General features: G+C 39.3%; 1 protein-coding gene, 2 long non-coding RNA genes and 1 pseudogene across 3 annotated transcripts; 2 read left to right on the forward strand and 2 right to left on the reverse strand.

The window, feature by feature from the left end:
- The first annotated feature begins 754 nt into the window (after window positions 1-754).
- On the forward strand, window positions 755-3,525 carry LOC125194706 (putative late blight resistance protein homolog R1B-17). Its single transcript, XM_048092946.1, has 2 exons — window positions 755-2,246; window positions 2,380-3,525. Exons 1-2 carry the CDS (start codon window positions 755-757, stop codon window positions 3,498-3,500), a joined length of 2,613 nt encoding a protein of 870 aa, XP_047948903.1. The 3' UTR covers window positions 3,501-3,525.
- Window positions 3,526-4,583: 1,058 nt separating this feature from the next.
- LOC125193516 lies at window positions 4,584-7,259 on the reverse strand (annotated as a pseudogene).
- Window positions 7,260-17,008: 9,749 nt separating this feature from the next.
- Window positions 17,009-18,736, reverse strand: LOC125192905. Its single transcript, XR_007171493.1, has 2 exons — window positions 17,426-18,736; window positions 17,009-17,327 (listed from the first exon to the last, which is right to left on the reverse strand). It is a non-coding gene; the product is annotated as an uncharacterized LOC125192905 (long non-coding RNA).
- A 456-nt stretch (window positions 18,737-19,192) lies between these two features.
- On the forward strand, window positions 19,193-19,942 carry LOC125192906. Its single transcript, XR_007171494.1, has 2 exons — window positions 19,193-19,259; window positions 19,719-19,942. It is a non-coding gene; the product is annotated as an uncharacterized LOC125192906 (long non-coding RNA).
- Window positions 19,943-22,129: the final 2,187 nt, after the last annotated feature.

Here is a 22,129-nt window from a genome sequence, read left to right on the forward strand (position 1 = left end):
CTTGGCCCTTTGACCTCCCCTATTTCTAATATGGTACTGTATTTCATTAATCAAATGATTGAGGATCTTTTAAAAATTACTGATCATAATATTCGTTAATCCCAAATCAATTTTAGGACTAATTCTTCAATATAAACATTTTATTACTAAAACGCTGCGATTGACCTTCTTCAGTAAAATTAAAAGGAAAGTAAGAACAGTTTCAAGAAGAGATAAATTAGTTTAGATTGGAGATCGTGGACACAACTAATGATATCAACTCATATAATCCATAATTAAATATTTTGAGTAAATATATGAAAAAGATCCGAAACGACACCATAGTGGCACATGCATTTGTCAACGGGATCATGGGCCCAAGGAATGTAACCATATAGAGCACCTAGGGTTATTATATGATTAATTAAAATATATCACGATTCACGAACATAAAAGAATTGGGTATCCAATGAAGCATGACCATTGTCCATGGTAATGTGTATTGTGTTAAGAATATTATAATTCACATCCTCAATTGGTATTACATATGGTGGTAGCCAACAAACTAATCAAATTCACTATTGTAGTAACTTTTCACTTTAAAAAGGAAATCGCTTTTTGCCTGTGTAAAAAAAGCCCCAAAATATTTAATTTACAATAATCAGCAGTCAACACCACCTTTCATAATAGATACAGAATGTTCTTGGAAAGTTGACCTTTTACATGCGATCAAATTTGTCTGCTGAAATCCTGAAAGAAAGAGTAGAGTTTGAAAATGGCAGCTTATGCAGCTCTAGTCTCTCTAATGAATCTCATGGATCAGGTCCAGAATCATCCTCTTCACTCCTTTTCTTTTGATGAAAAACTGATCCAATCTCTTCTCCAAAATGTCAGTTTCCTCTTGGATTTCATCGAGAATTATACTTCTCATGGAGGTAGCAACAAAGCAGAAGATCTGGAGAGCCAAATTATAGGTGCAGCTCATGCGGCTGAAGATTTAATTGAATCTCAACTAGTCGATCAGATTCTTGCTGGATCCACTGTTAATCAAGACCGAAAAAGTTTCAAGTTCTTGCTCGATCTGCAGACAAGCATTAAGAAGAAGATTATGAAAGCAATCAACACAAAACCCTTTGATAAAAGCCTCAAGAAAATTATTCAAAAAATGGATTCCATCAAAAAAAAGGTGGTTAAAGTTGAAGACGGAAGCAGATTTAAAGATGAGCAGCCGAAATATTCCGTTCCTGCTGATTCATCAAGGCCTCTTATCACCAGAAAAACTACCATGATGGGATTTGATGAGTACTTGATTCAACTCATGGATGTGCTTACCGGACAGCAATGCAGCCGCCAAATCATCTCCGTTGTAGGTATGGGCGGCATAGGTAAGACTACTTTAGCCACGAATGTTTATGAACATCCTCTCATTACTGAGCATTTTGACTTTCGTGCTTGGGCTACCATTTCTCAACAATATGATGTCGTACAAATTCTAAAACAAATTCTCTCTTCCAAAGAGGAAAGCAGTAGTACAACAACTGTTGATCAATTAGGTGATAAACTGTACAAGAAGTTGTTGTGCAATAGATATTTGATTGTTCTAGACGATATGTGGAGTAGTCAAGTCTGGGATGAGATTAAAATTTTCTTCCCGGATAATGGGAGTAGGAGTCGTGTTGTTATAACGACTAGGCTATCAAACTTGGGTTGTGGTTTCCCTTTTGTGATTGATTTGTTAGATGAGGATAGAAGTTGGAAGCTATTCTGTCAAAATGCATTTGGAGATGATGTTGATTGTCCTTTTGAGCTGGAGAAATTTGGAAAGAAGATTGCTCGACAATGTAGAGGACTTCCGCTATCAATTGTTGTGATTGGAGGCCATCTTAGGAAATCATCTAGGACGGAGGATTATTGGGAGTTCGTTGCTGATAATATGAACTCGATCTTGACTTGTGCAGAGGATGAACAATGCTTGAATATATTATATTTGAGTTATTCACACTTGCCTGTTTATCTGAAGCCATGTTTTCTGTATATGGGGATGTTTCCGGAAGACGAAGTTATAGATGCTTCAACACTTGTTAAACTTTGGGTTGCGGAGGGATTCCTTAAACCAAATAAGGAACAAAGCTTGGAAGAAATTGCGGAGGCTCACTTGAAGGACTTGGTGGAAAGGAATCTGGTTTCAGTTCATAGATGGAGCAGAAATGGAAACATAAAATCTTGCAACATTCATGATCTGTTAAGAGAGCTCTGCATAAGAGATGGCTGAAAAGGAGAAGTTCCTTCGTGTCTTGGAGCGTACACCGCGGCCTCTAGAGAGAGAGCGTCGCCTCGCGATTGAAGGAGAATTCAGAGGTGATTATTTTCACCATGAAGTGTTTTATGCTCTGAAATCAGCAAATCTCGTCCGTGCTGTGATGTGCAAACCCGGACTGCTTCCCTTTCACTTCAAATTGTTGAAAATACTTAAAATGGGGCGTGAAGAAGTTGTTAGGTTGGATGTTGATTGTCTGAAAGCCAAGTTTGAGCAAGTTAACTTGCGGTACCTCTCACGTGAATTAGATTGGATTATGGATATAAATGACTTCATGCCTCGTGATCTTTGGCTACCCCTGTCTCTGCCTTCCTCAATATCGAAGCTCTGGAATTTGCAAACACTGAATATAAATGGATACCAGATCAAGATCATTGCACCCTCTGAAATTTGGGAGATGCCGCAACTTAGGCATATTGAGTTGGAGCTGGTTTGTCTTCCCGATCCTCCTATGAGTCGCAGCCGAGATGATGCAGTTGTTTTATCAAACCTGCAAACACTTTCCAAAGTGGAGAATTTCAAGACAAGTGAAGAGGTTTGTAAGAGGATGCCTAATATAAGGAAGTTGGTGATACGTTATAATAGAGAGGCGATTAGCTCAGAGTGTTTTCAGCACAACATTGGCTACTTCAATAAATTGGATTCACTTGATTGCCTTTTCAAGTGGAGGCAAGATTGGCGTGATTTTGCGTTAAGCCTCAGCTACCCGAGCTCACTCAGGAAGTTGTCCTTGAGGAACTCTGGCCTACTTTGGGGAGATTTGACAACCATTGGTTCGTTGCCGAATCTTCAAGTCCTCAAACTGAATGATGGTTATATGGTAGGAGAACCTAAGTGGACTCCGGATGAAGGGATGTTTGTCCGACTGAAATACCTGAAGATCAAATACTATGAATTGGTAGAGTGGAATGCACAGAGCTCTCATTTTCCAGTTTTGGAAAGTCTTGTTTTGGTAGGCTTATCCAAATTGTCTGAGATCCCTTCAGGCATTGGAGAAATACCAACACTTAGATATATATATCTGAAACATTGTAGCATGTCGGCCGCCATTTCAGCAGTGAGAATAGCAGAGGAGCAAGAGGAGTATGGGAATGAAGAGCTTCGAGTTGAAGTTGAGTTTGGGGACCAGAAGGAGAACGAGATGTTCAGGGAAATGATGAAAGAAGAGGGATTCACCACCAGTAATCTTCTTCTTAGAAGCTAAATTACTCATTATTTCTTAGTTTTACTTTTTTCTCTAGGATAGATCATTTTCAGTTTTCAGTTTCAGATTTAGTTCTTTCACACCAATAATCTTCATCTTACAAACTAAATTGCTTAATATTTTGTTGTTCTTTTTTGTTCACTGCTAGTCTGGTATATCCCTTTTATTGGAATTTCTCTAGAAGGTAACTTAATATAAAGGTAGCGTTCAAATTAATTTTCCAAGAGACTTGTTTTATTGAATTTTGTGAGTATTGAATGGATATATTTAATGGGCCTTACATTGGCGGGTGTCGACCTGGTTGCGACCGTTGAATGTCTGGTAGACATGATATAGTGTTCATTGTTGCTTGATGATCGAACTTAAATGGTCACACGAGCTACATCTGAACACAACATTTGAAGAACATATATTCTTATTATCTATAGGTAATTTGAGTACTAGATTGGAAAAAAATGTTTAAAAGATCCATAAGCAGTGAATTTCTAAACATTACTACTAGTTCACATGTTACATTCTCTGAAGGGAGGAGACAGATGAGTTATGCTCCACTCTAGAGGAAAATGGTCTTGCTGGCTTTGAAAGGAGTTCAAATCAAGGACTTCCTTCAAGTCTTAAAAGGTTTTCACAATCGGGTATCGAAGAAAAGAAAATTCACAAATCATAGTCAGTCGAGATCTTCTGCTTGCTCAACTTTTGTATGCTATCTGCTTAGCTCACACTGAACAGAGCGACTCAAAAATCGCATAATCTGCATATTACGATGGCTCTTTCCTCTGCGTCTTAAGACTGTACTTGGAGCTGCTTTTGTGATTTTAATTTGGTTTACTCTGTACGTTGTTATGGATATGTTACATACTATTATTTCTCACGTTGGCCTCAAGATGTCTTGAACTGCAATGTTAATTTCTGACGCTGATTTTTTTTTTCTTTCTGAAGTGTTGCCTTTTATTTTGGTCTAATTTAGTAGTGTTAAAGTTCAACAATGCATAAGCTAAAAAGCTTGTCACGATGTCTAACTATCAAGGTCGAACACTAAGGTCCATCTATAGACTATAAATTAGTTAACGAAAAAATACTCTGTCAAATAATCCAACTTTCGATTATGTCTGTTGCATAACTTACAAGAAATTCGTTTTCCACGAATAATCTTGGGTTACATTTTTTTTCCACAATAAAGCCTCTTTCATTTGCTTTTCAAATAAAGGGTGGCAATCAATTACTTCAATCTTGGACAAATCTTCATAGAATTTCCAATACAACTCTTCCAAGTTGTAGCAGTGATGTATGCTCAAGCACTGCAACCTCCTAAAACTCTACGTTTCCCCACCAATAGTCTCTCCACGTCACAGTCTTCAATCATAAGATACTTAATTTTCATAAATGAGTGTCCTTCGACTTCCCACTTTGATCCTTGAAAGGCATTGCCTCTCAGTTTCAGAACTTCAAGATTAGGCAAAGAAGCAATCTTGGTCATTTCTTCCCATGGATAGCCCAACCCACTCAAACTCAACCTTTTTAAACTCGATGGAAGAGCAGATAATGGAGCAACCACCCCGTAGCTGTAGTCAGGATTCACGACCACACATTTAAGGGATTCGAGTTCTTTGAGCTGACAAATATGGTCAAAGCAGCTCAACGGCTCAATGACATCGGGTGCCAGTTCAATTTGAATCCCTAACTTGTTCAAATTAGGTAGACTTTGGAAGATGGTCTTGGTGCAACTGAGAGCGCTCACACCTAAGAGTGTTGAGAGGTTTGGCAAGATTGCCCCATGTAAGTTTGGTAGATCACTTCCCGTGATCTGCAAATGTTTCAGTTCTTTCATATCCCATATACTAAATGGCAAATACGATGAAGTTTTGAAGTTGAAATGTCGACTGACAATCAAGAAGTGAAGGCTCGAGAGGTTGGATATTGAAGCAGGGAGGTCGCAATTGCAAGTGAGGGCGAGGTATCTCAACCGGACTAGTTCCAACACCTCCAGTGGGAAGTCATAGAAATGGATATTAAGAGCATCGAGATGCTGCAGCAATCGCAACTCAAAACATAATGGGACTTGATATTGATGATATGGGCGCAAACATAGGAGGGATTTTACAGAGGATGAACAATTTTCCTCAATGGAGCGATGCACGTCTTTGATGCCAAGCAAAACGTTATTATGTATAGACAACCTAGTTTGCCCTTTTATTCCTTCTCCTAATCCATCTTCATAACTATTCATAACATGGAAAAACTTGTTTTTCTTGGCTTCTTTGCAACAAAAATGCAACCAAGTTGAGTGAAGGCCACAAGTTTTCAAACTCAATCTCTTTAAAAATGTTTTAGACTTGCTTTTCTTGTACACCATAACAAGTGAATATGAAGCAAGTTCCTCCAAGCACTCTAGAGCGTAATCTTCCATGCTTTGTTCAATTATTTCCTCAACAATCCACATATTGATAAGCTTGGATTTAGGGATTTCATAATTATGAGGAAATACTCCCATATATAGAAAACACTCTTTCAAATGTTGAGGTAAGTAGTGGTAGCTAGGATACAGTACCTTGGATAATTCATTGTAGGCATCAATGAAGAGCGGGTGATTTCTGGCCGCACCAATCTTGCCCCACTTCTCAGGTGTTTGCTCGACACCTGAAAGGAGGTTGGCAATAGTGACGATCATAAGAGGAAGACCATCACAATGCTCTGCAATTTTCTTTCCGGCTTTGGCAAGGTGAGGAGGGCAATACTCCTCGCCAAACAACTTCTCACGAAGAAGATCCCAACCTTCTTCTTTATCCAGCAACCGCATATCAAAGGAACATGCAGAAACCGAGCCAACAAGTTCAGCTACTTGTTGTGCCACTTTTCTGACCGTCGTAGTAAATAGGACTTTTCACACCATTATATATTTCTGCATCATACACATCATCCAACACAATCAGATATCTCTTACCATCCAATTTTGCTTTCAAAAACTTGTGTATTTCCTCATCTTCGCCTTCATCTTCGTCTTTGCCATTCGTGCCAGGATCCACCTGAGATAAGACAGCTCGTGGAATGTGGCATGATTGACAACACCTGCCTACTGTCACCCACGCCCGACAATCAAAGTGTTCCAGAATATCGAGATCTTCAAAGATCTGTCTAGCAAGAGTAGTCTTGCCAATACCAATCATACCAACAATTGAAAATGAATTCCGGAATCTATTCGAGTCCCCAATAATATCTTCCTTGAGTTGATCATACTCATCACACAATCCAACCATCTTCGACCTGCTTTCTCGATAATCAGATCTGGAGGAAACAACAGCACTACTAAATCGCTCCACCGTCTCCTTCAACAATTGGATCAAAGTGTGACTCTCTTGCTTCAGATCCTGCAAATCTATGGAGAATAAGTATGGTTTAATTTCATCAGGATCCATGTTTTCTTCAGATTGTGCCAGAACTTGCTCTTCGAAGAGGGATGTGAGCGTGCCGTCGAACCTACGTATCGCTGTAGTGATTTGTTGAAGTGAAGCTGACACTCTGCTGCGGCCGTCCAATCTTTTCAGAGATTTCTGAAAAGACTTCAATTCCTTGTGTAAAATTTCTGCAATTTGTAGTGAAGCAGGATCTAAACAAACATCAAAGTTGCATAGTAGGCGTTCCATCGAAGATTTGAGATCGACGATAGCAGCATAAGCAGACATCTCCACAGCAGAGTTTGCTAAGTAATCCCAAAAACTACTTTGGGGAACAGACAATCTCGCTAGTAATTGCAATTCCTAATCTTAGTACTTTCTCATACTCATAAATTAGGCTCTTTTTGTATTTACAAAACCATCATTACGCCATAAAAGTAATTTCCTTCGTGATTCCACTCGTGCCACATTATTTCGACTTCCCAGACCGCAAGAACTTCCCACTGTGACTTTCCGTAATTATTCAATTTACTAACTTAAAATATACTGGAATTAAAATTGTCGACACTATGGAATACGGGAAAATTCGAAAACTTCATTAAAAAAATTACTTCCTCCATTCCCTCATAGTTGAGGCGGAATTTTTCGGCACGGAGTTTAAGAAATGAATGTTGAGTGTGTTAAATAAATAGATAAAAAAAGTAAGAAAGAGAAAAAATGTAGAGAGAATAAAGTAAAAAGTGAATAAAGTAGAGAGAACAAAGTAAAAGAGAGAGTAAAGTAAGAGAGAGGAAAAAGTTACTATATGTGGAAATGACTCAACTACTGAGTGAACTTCCCAAATAGAAAAACGACTCAACCATGAAGGAACGGAGTGATTACATAATAAAAAAAAATTACATAATTTAAAGAAAATTACATAATTTAAAAATAAAATTACATAATACCCTCGGCTCTCACTCCTCCTCGTCCTCGTCCCCGTCGCCCGTGCCGCTACCGCCTCCGACGTCCCCGCCCCCAATCTCGACGCCATAATCATCAATGGGTGGCATTCCTAAATCGCGCCGACATTGATCGACCACATCCTTGCACAACCTTTTGAACACAGGATCGTGGGTGTTAAACCACTTACTCGTGCTCTGCATCAGTGGTCTTCGTTACTGCGCGCGGGCGAGGACGGTCGCTACCTGGGTCTTCTCGGGGCCTCCGATTCGACCTCGTAGGACCCGCTGCCGCTGCCGCTTCCCCTCACCATCCGCTGCGCAGCCTTTTGCCCCATCGGGCGACGACGACGCCGAGAGTCTGTTCGTGGTAGCGGGGCCACTTCCTCGGCTTCGGGGAGCTCGTGCGAACCAGCCACTGCTGGCTGTACCCACCGGAAGAGTTGATCTTCGTCCGCTTCCAGCCCGAGTCGACACCCACAACAAACTTTTGCGATTCCCTGACCACGAGAAATGCCTCCCATTGGTCAAACTCTTTGAACTTCAATTCTTTGTCGGGGTACTGGGCCAAGGCTTGTCTCTTCACATCATCCTTAGACATGCCGCTGGTTGCCATGCACATGTTGTTTTAGTAGAGGGCGGCAAAACGACCGAGCTTACTCCTCAATCAAAGCCACTGTTTCCGGCATTGCTCGGAAGTGTGAGGCTTCGCCCCAGACGGTTTGCATATGAGGTAGGCCTCACTAATGCGAAGCCACATTCGGTCAACATACTGGTTTCGGCCCGACATAGGGATCCTCTACTACACCGACCCAGGCCTTCGCAAGCGCGGCATTTTCCCACACGGTCCAGATCGTCCTCTTCTCTCCGCCTCATCCTCACCCTCCTCCTCTGCCCCCGTGTTCGAGGAAGAGCTCCGGGACTTTGCCATTGCCCCTACCCCGCCCCCCCTACCTCCGCCCCGGCTCTTGCCTCGCCTTGCTCCCCGCCCTTGCAGCAGGGCCCCGCCTCATCGGGAGTCTAACGGATCGGCGATAGCCCTAAATCCGCTCCCAGCTCCTCAAAAGAGAAAGTCTCGATGTCGGCGTACTGAGTCTCCGGAACGGTACTAGGGGAATCTTTGGCCAACAAATCTATATATGGGCGATAGACAGATTCCCTAGGGCGTCCCGGGGCTCTGTGGCTGCATCGACCCACCCACCGCCATATTTGGCGGCGTACCGCCCATCCCCACCGGCCCGGCCATCATCCCACCCGGGACCCGCCATATTTGACGGCATACCGCCCATCCCCGCTGCCCCTGGCATCATCCCACCCATCTCCGCCATATTTGGCGGCATACCGCCCATCCCCGCTGCCTCGGGCATCATCCCACCCATTTGACTCATCCACCGGTACATATTGTAGAACATTTGGGGAGTCATCCCCGCCATCTCCGCCATTTGGGGATTCATCCCCGCAAAATTTCCCTCCGATCCGGTGGGAATCGTGGGTGTGTTTCCTCCGCTCGTGGTGGGGGAGTTCCTATTGTACTCCATTTTAGTAGAAATGAAATTTGTAGATTTAGAGAGAGAAACTTGTCAACACAAGTGGTGTGAATGAAATGAAGTTCAACGAGCCCTATTTATAGAGTTAAAAAAAAAAAAAAAAAAAAAAAATTTAAAGTCGGACGTCCGAATGACGCCACTACGGCGGACGTCACTTCGCACTCGGCCGGTGACTGAGCGAGCCCATCCGACCGGGCGTTGGGGACGGGCGCGGGCGCCCTTCGCCCACTCACGGCGCACGTCCGGCTGGACGTTTGCCGGCGACAGCCCAACATGCGACGTCCGCCATTAGAGACTTAGTATTTCTAGGCTCTTTTTGTATTTAGGTTTATTCCACAAATATCTTTGTTTATATTTAGATTTATTTTTATAAAAGTAATTTATTTATATTTTTAATAATTTCTTTTTAGAATAAAGGTCAATTTTGGTCATAAATATATAGCCAAAATACGAATATGGTCCAAAATATTCACTTTTTGAAAAACATGTCCATAACAAATGAAATTATTGTCGATTCAATCCATTTTTTTGACAATTCCGTCGATTTCTTTACCCATATAGCGACGACATTGGCGGACCGGTTCGGAAGTGCTTCACGCTCCGAAGTGATTGCACTGGCGCGGATCGGGCTCATCTACTTTGCAGAAAATGCACCTACTGCAATTAGGCAACGCTTGCCTATGCCGGCCCGGTTGATATGTTACGACGAATACCTACAGATGGGTGGAGGCGGCCCTAGTCTAAATATTGCTCCGACGAGTTTTGTAAGGGCATTCAGGGAAGTCTTTGGTCCGGAGTTCCTACTGAAAGCTTGACCCCTGATGAGTGCCAGAGAGCTTGCTAGATATGCATTGGGAGTGGAAAAACTGCCCGGTGGCGTGGAAAGGCCAGTTCACTACCGGTTTCAAGCAGAAACATCCGTCGATGATCCTCGAGAGCCGTTGCTTGACTACCGTTTGCAGATCTGGCATGCATATTTCGGTGTTAGCAGGTTCGAACAACTTGACATCAACGTTCTGCAGTCGTCGCCTATCCTTCAATGATAAGTGCCGGAGAAGGGGGTCCGCAGATCAGTTTTGTAGCAAATGGCACGCAGTATCGCAGGGGATACTATTTTGGCAGATGGAATATACCCTCGTTGGCCCGTATTCGTCAAGACACTTCGCCAACCGGCCGGAGCGAAGAGACAATATTTTGCGCGAAAACAAGAGGGCCGCTAGGAAAGATGTCGAGCGAGCTTTTGGTGTGCTCTAAGCACGATGGGCCATTCTACGCTGCCCGACACGAGTTTGGCACGAAGATGATGTCGCGAATATTATGGTAGCATGTATCATATTGCACAATATGATAATAGAAGATGAAGGATTTGCTGCAGAACGTTGGGCGTCGGAAGATGGTGCAAGTACAAGTCACGGCGTTGCCTCCACGCCGATACAGATGGGCATGTACCACGTAAAACTCTACAATCCACTTTTTAACCTGATGCCCACAAGATATTCAGTCTCGCACGAACAGAATCACTATTATTATTACATTGTGTTTGCTTGTGCATTTATAAGATGTTTTACAAACATTTAAATGCATAAAAAGTAAACAAAGTCTAAGTCTTTTGCTTAAGTAGGACCTAATTGTGGGCGGCTGTCCACTTTAAGCGTAACACGGTCATATCTATGCAATGCTTTGCAAAAGTTAAAATAGAAGAATTTCACAAACTCCTAGCATAAAGCTTTCTGCTACTCTATCGTGAAAGGTCATAATGTCACTCCGCATATATTTCTAAGCTCCTTGACCGTAAATAAGACGGCATCAGTAGTGGTATAGCACGAATCCATCTGGCTTTTAAGACGTGTCTTTATGCTATCTCGCCTTAAAGACTAGGTCTTGATAAAATACTATTTCTTAATCTACATATGTTAACATAAAAAGCATACGGTATTTGATTATGCACTACTTTGACTTATCAAATGGTGCGGGTTTTTCGCAACCCAATAATCCTGATATATTGGGTAGTGGTGATTAATATCTAGCGGTGCTAGCATTGCTATTATATTGAATCGTGCGCGAGGTGGAGTCTCGTTTGATAATGTCCTCAAGAGGAGCTCGAACAAGGTTTTATTATTCGGAAAAACTGGCCAGCTTGGAGTTTTATTACTCTATGAATAATAAATAATTGTTTTTTGCTAAGTCCACTCTTTGAATTAATAAGATATTAATTAATTAAGTCCATAGCAGAGGCATTAATTAATTAATGGACATTTATATCTTAAGCGCGGTGGGAAATAAATAATAAATAATGGAAACCCAATTACTTGTAATTTCGGATTTGGATGGGGAGAGCTTCAATATTACTTGGCTGTAGTGGCTGCTCGTAATATTCCAATATAAGCCTTATATTAAATCGTGTGGTTCAATTTAATTAGTAAAAAGCTAATTGGGCGAGCCCATATCCAAAACCTTCCATGGGATCCCCTCAGTTCTGGCCCATAAGCGAACTTAATATAAATAGGAGCATAATATGGATGTACATAATCACAATTTCATTATTTGTAATTTTCGAAAATTTCAAATTTTTCAGCTGTAGGAATTTTCGAATTCCACTCATTTTCCCAAAAGGATTTCTTCTCGCCTTCTTTATTCGAGTCCTAGTATTTTTGATAAGATCAGTCCACCCTGATATCGAGATACAAAATTCGGGAACCAGAGAGAAGATCCATGGTCTAGTATTGAAGATCATCACGTGGAGAAGAAGCAATCGTCGATTCTTTGAGAATCAAATCGGTAACTCTAAACCGTAGTATTCATGTTTAGGATTTACTTTCTTTAAGCATGAATTATTTGCGTTCTAGCATGCAATTATCTGTTTAACATGTGAATTGATTAATCGCATAATCGGTCAAATAGATCCTACGTCTGATTTATTTGTTTTGTACAAGTCTTCACGCTGTGCAAGCGGGCACCAAACCCCAAAGATTGGTATCAGAGCCAATTTTTGGCTCTGATTATGTGGATTAATTTCATGTTATGTGAATTGCTTGAATGCATGTTTTTCTTCGTTGCGTGGTTGTTAATTTTTTGATTAATTTATCATAACGTAAGAACGAAGAAGTTTGAACAACTATGTGGGCTTGTTTCGAGAAGAAGAGTAGCCGGCATGTCTGTTGATCATAGACTAATTCTCAAATTCATGCAGATAATCTGTTTATGTGTTCTTTAATTATTTGATCATGTGAATCTGATTATAAAAGTTAATTAATCATAGCGTTGACTTCAAGATTTGATTGGCCTTAAATCAAATCAAATACATTTTCTTCACGAATTTTGGGGCGGAGTAGGACTGCTGGGGTTATCCACGAGCTTCGTCGGCAGGCCTGCAGCGTCGGAACAGGCAGGGAGTCCTCGCGAGTACACGGACAGCAGCGACGGTGCGACGACGCTGCAACAGCAGCGACGGCATCTCGCAGTGCAGCGCCGGAGCTGCGACATCGACGCAGCAGCGTCGAAGGAGTCGAGCAGCAGCCGCTGAGATGAGAAACGAGGAGGCTGCAGCGACGTCGCAACAGCGACGACGCAGTGACAGCAACGTCGACATCGTCCAGCGGGCACCCCGGCGGTGCGAGTGGGAGCCTCCCTACGGCGGCAGCCCGGACTCGTGCGATGTCACCGCGCATGTTTCGGTGAAGATTGTTTCCAAATTTGATTAGGATTTCCAAATCCTTGGATTCAATTTTGGAAATAATTCAAGATTAATTTGGAAATAAGATTTGAATATATCTTTTGTGGATTTTATATATTATATAAGATTTGATTTTGTATCAAATCATGGATTAATTATAGATTTTATCCTTATTTTATGGATTTGTAGGGATTTAATTCCTAGACTCGAAAATCCTAGTTAAATTTGGATAATGACAATCTAATATTTATATATATATATATCCTATGGATTAATGTGGATTTATCCCTAGACAAATCCTAGTTGGATTTAGATAATGAAAATATTATTTTATTCTTATCCTATGAGTTTATATGAATTTATTCATAGACAAATTCTAGATGGATTTTGATAGTGATAATATAATATTTTATTCTTATCTTATAGATTTATATGGATTTGTTCCTAGATAAATCTTGGATAGATTTGAATAATTATAATATAATATTATCTAATTCTCGATGGATTTATATGGATTTACTCCAAGTTAAATCCTAGATGGATTAGGATTAATATTAATATTGATTTATTTTATCCTATGGATTTGAATAGATTTAATTCTATTAAGACAAATCTTAGATGGATTAAAATAAGTATTAATCTAAGTTATCCTTATCTTTTAGATTTATGTCCTAGATAGATTAGGATGTTAATGATATATAAGAAAATCCTTATTTAATTGGATTTAGATAAATTTATTTATCTAAGAAATCCTAAGTAATGTCTGATATATTCTGGATATCTATTCTAAATAGAATTAAGATTTGTATAAATCCTGGTTGATAGGATTTTATTTTTATCTTATGGAATATGATGGAATTGTTTCTATCTAGTAATATCCTAAGTACGATTTAAATAATGATAATCCTAGATCAACGTTATCTTGAATTGCAGGATTTGATTTTATCGAAATAAAATCTAGAATAATCCTAAGTGGATTTAGATAGTTAACTCTATCTTGATAAATCCTATCAGTAATTGGATAATTATTATCCAATATAAAACTTAATTATTTAATTGATTCTCCCTTGACTAGATTAAATAATCGTCGATAATTATCATGTGTGTTTAAATGCCATGCATTAAATGGATTTATCTGTTTATTGGTGTTTATCTATTTTAAGTGGATTATCTGCTTTATCTGCTTATATGATAATTATGCAAAACCATACAAAATATCTAAGTGATGATTACAACAAGTGCGTTGTATATGGTCTCCATCGATTGGACTGCCAAATTTTGTGAAGCTGGTTTTCTAATATTATCGCCACCTACAAAGTAGGGACAATAATCCTACGAAAACAAGTAGTAAGTTCATAAGGGCTTAATTTCTCACATAATAAATAGAATGGACTAGTAAAGCTGGTTCCCAATATTATTGCCACCTGCAAAGTGGGGACAATAATCCTAAGGAACTCGGCGAGTTTCGTGGTTCAATCAGAATTTATGAGATAGCTTAGTTTTGTTATCAGCACATGAACATTGTTATGGAAGTGTGTTGTAGAAATAAAATACTGTAATGCTAAATCTGATGGTCGTGCTTAGGCAGCATTAGGCGTGTTGACCTCCAAAGGAGGAAGATATTGATGCGTCGGTGTTGTGACCAATAAAATTGTCAAAATTTTAATGCGTATTAACCTCCAAAGGAGGATACAATTTATTAATTTTGCTGTTGTAAGATACATAATTGTTTTGTGGTTATTTGTGATTATGTATTGAGCATGAGTATGTGATAATAAGTTTCTTTGCCAAATCTTCATTATATCATTTAATATTTGTCTGCGATCCTTAAAGAAAGAAAACTCGAATGCCTAAATTATGTAGACCGGAAACGAAAATGGATAAAATTCTCATCGCTGAAAGCTTGGAGTTTATACTCAATGATTCATGTCCTCCATTTCCTCGACATAATTCCACGAAGAATGTTCGAGAATGCATTATGCATGTACTTGACAAGCTCTTTGAGGAATAAGGTCAAGCTATTTTCCTTTAAGTAGCTCGACAAGTCTTGGTTAATGACGATGAAAGATGGATATCAATAGAATCTGTCAAGATGATTCGATTGGAATATCCTAAAGTGACAAAATGTTTTGAGGATCTTTTGATCACTCAAATAGTTTCTGACACAAGTCATCGCCTAAAGTAACAAGAAATGACTATAAGAAGGTTTAACTGAAAAGTAGAAAATCTTCAGAATAATAGTCGTTGTGTTACTATTAGAGGAAAGTAACATGATAGATGACGAATTCATAAAGGCTGCATTTTTCTTAAGTCCTAGTTCATTTGAACAAAAGACTAGATATGGAAATGGGAGAGCCTGGATTGTCATCGAAGTTTGTTTAAAGCGAGAAAAGATGTTTTGTGAGTTGGATTGACCTATTTTATAGAAGGACAATGACTTACATGACAATGCAACTTCTAAGTAAGAGATCTTGATCCAGTTAGGCTTTTGTTGCAGTGGGAGCTATTAATGCTCAACTATTGTTTTATGGTTGATGCTTAAGGCATCATAGTATTAAAATAATATAAGTGCGACAAGGTTGAGTATTCAACAACACATCAACTTCTTAATCATTGAATGATAAAGTATTTATGGCTCTTAGCCTTAAGGCCAAGAAAATACTTAGAAATTGTTCGAACTGATCTAGACTATCAAGATTTTAACATTTCGTTAAATAGCTTGACAGTTGAGAAAGTCTGTTTAATGCACTATGAGTTAGAATCATTTGATTTTTCAAGAGATTCAGAATACTTATAGAAGTGCAACATAGAAAGACTAGCAAGTCTTAATGGTTTACACCATAAGGAGACGAGCAAAGGGTTATGATCAGTAGTGGGAGTCTAATCTCCATTAACGAATCCAAGCATTCATCTAATGAATGGGATAGTTATGTAAGAAGGAATCGAAGTCTTTCTAAGACAAGTTTGATTATGTGATGAGTTGTACTCATTAAAATCTTATCATTGATGGGATAAACATTAAAGAAACTACCAACATCAGTACCTTCTACAAAACACGAGTTGTGGACTAGAGCGTCTCTAGTCTAGCACATCTCAAGGTGTAATGTTGTTCCAACACGTGTTGGAAAAGTGTCCAAGAAATTGGAGTTGTGTACTGAGGCATGTTTTAAGGTTTTTCCCAAATGATGTAAGGTTATAAGTTCTGTAATCTTCAAAGATATAATTCTTGTATGAAGATCTAGAGATGAACTACAAGCCTAACAGCGTGATAACTCTCAAAATAAAGAGAGAGATATCGGATTTTCCACATTACCAAGAAGTCATACCATTAGAAACTTTTGCACTAATAAAATCAACTTCAGTACCTAAGATTGTAAGAATCATATCGTAGTGGGAGCGTTCCACTGGAACACAACAAGTTCATGGGTCTAAGAGTGTCGTAAGACTCAGTCTTAGATCAACTTGAACATAATCCATTTAACTACAATGTAGTATTGGTTCATTTGGATATTCATCCTTGAAAAGGTGATAGATTTCAAACTACAATCTAAGATAGACAACATGTTTTACAAGACTTGCAAAACTACCTATAGGCTGTGTCAGTCAGTGGGAGCTAGTATATTTGCAAGTGTAAATTTGGATCTCAAAAGGCTAGACAATGACAATGGGTTATGCCCAAAGAGAATTATCTTCTCGCTATCGTTGTGCCAGGATTTATTCGATCCTATTGTCTATTAGAACTTACATAAATTAGAATGTATGTATTATGATTGTCAAGACAGTCTTCTATAAATAAAATGTAATACCCGCTCGTTTTCTTTTGAGTTAAGTTGTAAAGGTTCACCAACTTGGAAATTTTCGTCACTCTCTTCTTATGATGAAATAAATAAGAACTCGTTAATTTGTGTTACTTAAGTGCCGATTAGATGCAAAATAAAAATAGTGAGATTTGGAGTGAACCAAAGCTTTTCCATTTCATTTACGATACCTATCTAACAAGGAAGAATATGAAGAGTTCATTTTCTAGCTAAGAAAGTGCAACTACTTTCCAAATTACACTTTAGCTTACATAATTAAATACATGTGAGTTATGAGTTTAAGAAAAAGAAAATTTGAATGCTAGTACAAATTATACAAGTATGGGCCTAGAGCTTGGAAGAGGGACTTTTTTTTGTGCAGCTTCCACTTTTGGACTTCCTCCTCAGGCCCAAGCCCTTTCTCGGCCCTTCTGGTTTAATACGAACCAAGTACGAGCCATCACCTCTGTTGAGCACCTGTAACATGAAGACCAAGAACAAATAAAGAAAAAAGATAATGACCTTGCAAGTGCTGAGGCTAACTGTCTCCTAAGTAAAGAAAAGGGAGCAACAACCTTTCAAATATAGACCAAAATACCTTGCCAAAAGAGGCAAGGGCAGCTGCAGCTATTGATCCCCCAACAAGCCCCTGCAAAAAGAAAAGAAAGACAACAAATAACATGAATGCATAGTCCTTATGTCCTTAGAATACCACCAATTCTCAGTTAAAGAGTGCTGCATAAGGATCACTAAAGGTGAGATTTTCTGCCACATAGCAACAAATGGTACAGCAGCCATTTAAGGCTCAAGAGTACACCAAAGCTCGGCCTATAAAGGCCCCTCCACACCACACACCAACTCCTTTCACACACACTTCAAAATTCAGCAAAAACAGAGAGTTAGAGGGTAGAGCAAGTAGTGAGCAGCAGCAAGTCAGCCACTCCTTCGAATTTCAGAGGTAATACACCTCCATCCTTTTCTCCCAATCAAATTCTCATGTCATCATATAGAGGCACCACAAATTAAGAACCACAATCAATATAACACAAGCACACCCTCTGCCCTTGTTTAGAACTCCATGATGGCTCAAGAACATAGAATCAGAGCTTTAGAAATCTCATAGCAGTAGTAGCCTTTGAAAAGCTTTAACTCATAAATGGAACAAGAGCACAATAGGCTGCCCTCATGCTAAAATTGCAGTAGCAAACTATAACCGTTCAAAAACAACACTTAACATAAGCAAGTTAATCTTCTCAAGCTCATTCCAGTGAGTTACACTCCAAAATCAAAGTTTTAAACGCACATAGCTACTGCCTCAGTTTAATCAAAAGGGCTAAGAAATGAAAGGGGTAATGGAACTTAGCTTTTAGAGAGATTGTCCGGCGATGGTGCGACGGGAGGCGGAGAGTTTCTCCGTGACGCCGACGGAAGGCGGCGGCACGAGTCGCCGGTGGCGCCGGCAGCAGAGCGTCGGCGGTTGACTTCGCGTCGGTGACAGTCGGCGTAAGAGAAGGGCGATGCCTCCTCCCTATCGGCGGCTCCACTAGTCAAGAATGAAGCGGTGGCGGAGCTGGTCTTCAAGGCGGGTCAAGCCGCGTCTACCACAGCCGGAGACGTCGGCGACGGCGCTAAATCGCCGAGAAAATGGAGCAGAGACGACGGTGGAGTGCTCCGCCGCCTTCTTCTTCAAAGCATAGGGTTTTGAAATTTGGGGATTTTTGTTTAAGGAGAAATTGAGACCAAGGGTTTGTGAAGGAGGACATCAGAATCTCCGGCGACGCAAGGGAGGCGCCGACCGGAGCTCCGAGCGACGGGCGACGAAGAGACGCCGCCACCCTCCTCCCACTTAGGGTTTCGGTCGAGAGAGGGTGGGAAGTGAGAGAGAGATGTCGATGGATTATGGTTTAAGAATTTGGGCCTCCCTCTTTTAATTGTTTGGGCCACTAATTAAATTAAAGAAGGAACCTAATTAAATCATGGGCTTTCCTATGTTATGGATTAAATAATAGTCCGCCAATCAATTCCACGAAGATAAGTCTAATTTTTCCGGAAAGTAGCAAGAGTGCTCAAATGATTAATTTTAAGAAATTACGATACGCTAACAATGAGTAGACCTCGAGCCTAATTTTTAGTACTTGAATAAATGGCATAGGAGGTAGCACCCTCTAGTTAAGCAATTGTTTTAAATTAATTAAATCTACTGATTTAATTAATATTCAAGAATTCTAGAACTCTTCTATAAATTTTAGAGGAAAAATAAAATGATCACGCACTTAGGATGCATTCATGTTTAAGCTTAACGGATATCTCAAAATCTAATTAAGTATCATTTTATTTCCTAAAGGGACGTCTTCGAACGTCATCTAAGACCAAGTTAAGGAAATTTCGGAAGGAGCTTTAGCTTTTGAGGTGGGCATTTCTTTCAAAACGTGATTTCAGTATGAAAATGTGAATCTTTGCTCAAGTATGTTGTCATGCCATGTTTTGTTTTATGATTACCTATCTGCTTGGCTATGCCAATTTAAGTTAAATCGAATTCGGGTCCCAGTAGGGCCGCAAACCCTACTCGGACTAGTGTACACATAAGGGGACCGTGAGCTAACAAAGGAGTTGGCCGGTCCAGTGACCGTCGTGGAATGTGGCCACATTCCCGGTTCACATCAGTTTCAGATATGGTATATCCATGTTATGTGATTGCGCAATCAAATCTTTACTAAAGGAAAAGTATTTTAGTGACTCGGGTCTTTTAAGTAAAACCCCGTGATCACTCAACTGTGGCATTGACAATTAAAGATAGAACCATTTTTGGCAATGTGCCCACTGAGTATATCAAATACTCAGCCCTGCATGTTATTTTCAAATGTGCAGGTTGAACGTGGACGAGCAGGCGAAGGTGTTGGGACAGGCTTTTTAAATAAGAAGTTAGGTAGCCCAAAGTAGCATGTCTTCATACGTGCTATTTTGTCTTGGACTCTTCCGCTGCAAATCTAGAATTTTGTGCTAGAAAGCTATGAACTTAGTCTTGATACTCTGAACACGTTTTGACTATGTACCCATATGCCTTTGATACTATTGATTTAAGTGATTTCATCCTTTTATTGTTGTCCCTTGATTATTGAGAATCGTTTAGTCGCGAAATAGCTACGCTCACTAGCACTAGGGAGTTGTGGTCGTGACAAGAAGTCTTGAGGAAATCATATACTAGAACGTCCTAATGGATATGTAATTAAGGGCAAGAAACGCATGATTTGAAGCTTATAAAGACCTTCGTGGTCTTAGGCAAGCATCTAAATCAGAGTATATGTGTTTTATCAAAATTGTCAAATATCTGGAATTTGACTTTTGCCCATAGCAGTGTTGTAAGCACAAGGAAGTTGAAAGTGCATTACATATGGTATTATTGGTACTCTACGATGATGAAATCTACAAAAGTTGCAAACAACTAAGATTGGCATCTGGCGTAGGAAACTGGTTGTCTACCCAGTTTAAGATAAATGATTTAAGAGAAACTAATTACATTCTTAGCATCTAAGTCCTTTTAAGATTGCTAGAAAGAATGTTGAGATTCTCTTAGGAATCCTATATCTACACATTGCTTGGAACATTTAAGCATTAGAAATTCCATGAAAAGGTTTATACCTCTCAAGATGGAATTGTCTTGTTTCTAGTCAAGTGTCGTTTGACACTTAGTGAGATCAAGAATTATGAGACTAGTTCGGAGATAGTTGTCTCATATATGCTATAATGTGTACTAAGTTTGATATTAGTTGTGCTTATGCATAGCAAGTATATATCATATTAACCATGACAAAGGATTTTGATTGAGGTAATGAATATACCCTAGTGCTTGAGAAAGACTAGTAACTATATTCTAGTTTACCAGTCATTCATGTAATGTCCTTGGGGTTACACTGTCTTAGTTTTATGACTAATCAGTGATCGAGTAAGTCATCCTCTGAATATGTGTTTACCTTAGGAATATCTTCCTAATAGCTTTAATCGTAAGTTTGAGTATGCCTATGAGTATTATTTTTTGATTACTCTAGTGAAGGCTAACTCAAGGGACACACGAGTTTATTAAGCTAAGCAATCACATATGGGGATGAAATTAATTAAAGATCAAGTACGCAGCAAAGACATTATGGTGAAAAAGATATTATCAGAGAACAACCAAGCAGATTTTTCTTTCACTTGGTGAAATGAATGGTAGTTCGATATATCTAAAATCAATACCTGCTTTGTGTATAAGTGGGAGAGTTTTTGGCAGTGGGTATACTCGAAAGCATGTTTTGAGTATAAGTGGGAGATTGTTAGGTTTGGTATACTGAAAAGCATGTTTCGAGCAAGTTTCGCGCGAATAGAATCTTGCTTGTATACGTAAAACTCTACAATCCACTTTTAACCCGATTCAGTATTATTCGAGCAGTCTCGCACAAATAGAATCACTATTATTATTATATTGTGTTTGCTTGTGCATTTATAAGATGTTTTACAAACATTTAAATGCATAAGTAAACAAAGTCTAAGTCTTTTGCTTAGTAGACCGGTTGTGGGCGTCGTCCACTTTAAGGTAACACGGTCATATCTATGCAATGCTTTGCAAAAGAAAAAGAAGAATTTCACAACCTAGATAGGCTTTGGCTACCTATCGTGAAAGGTTGCAATGTCAGTCCGCATATTTCTAAGCCTTACTGAAATAAGATGACATTAGTGTGGTATAGCACTGAACGGATCTAACAGCAAGACGTGTCTTTATGCTATCTACTGAAAGACTAGGTCTTGATAAAATACTATTTCTTAATCTACATATGTTAGCATTGAACATACGATATTGATTATGCACTACTTTGACTTATCAAATGGTGCGGGTTTTTCGCAACCCAATAATCCTGATATATTGGGTAGTGGTGATTAATATCTAGCGGTGCTAGGATTACTATTATGTTGAATCGTGCACGAGGAGAGTCTCGTTTAATAATGTCCTCAAGAGGAGCTCGAACAAGGTTTTATTATTCGGAAAACTGGTCAGTTGGAGTTTTATTACTCTATGAATAATAAATAAATGTTTCTTGCTAAGTCTACTCTTGGAATTAATAAGATATTAATTAATTAAGTCCATAGCAGACATTAATTAATTAATGGACATTTATATCTTAAGCGCGGGAAATAAATAATAAAAGTGGAAACCCGGATTACTTGTAATTTCGGATTTGGATGGGGAGAGTTCAATATTACTTCTGTAGTGGTTGCTCGTAATATTCCAATATAAGCTTGTATTA

This window comes from Salvia hispanica, chromosome 6, assembly GCF_023119035.1.
Source record: "Salvia hispanica cultivar TCC Black 2014 chromosome 6, UniMelb_Shisp_WGS_1.0, whole genome shotgun sequence".
Lineage (NCBI taxonomy): Eukaryota > Viridiplantae > Streptophyta > Magnoliopsida > Lamiales > Lamiaceae > Salvia > Salvia hispanica.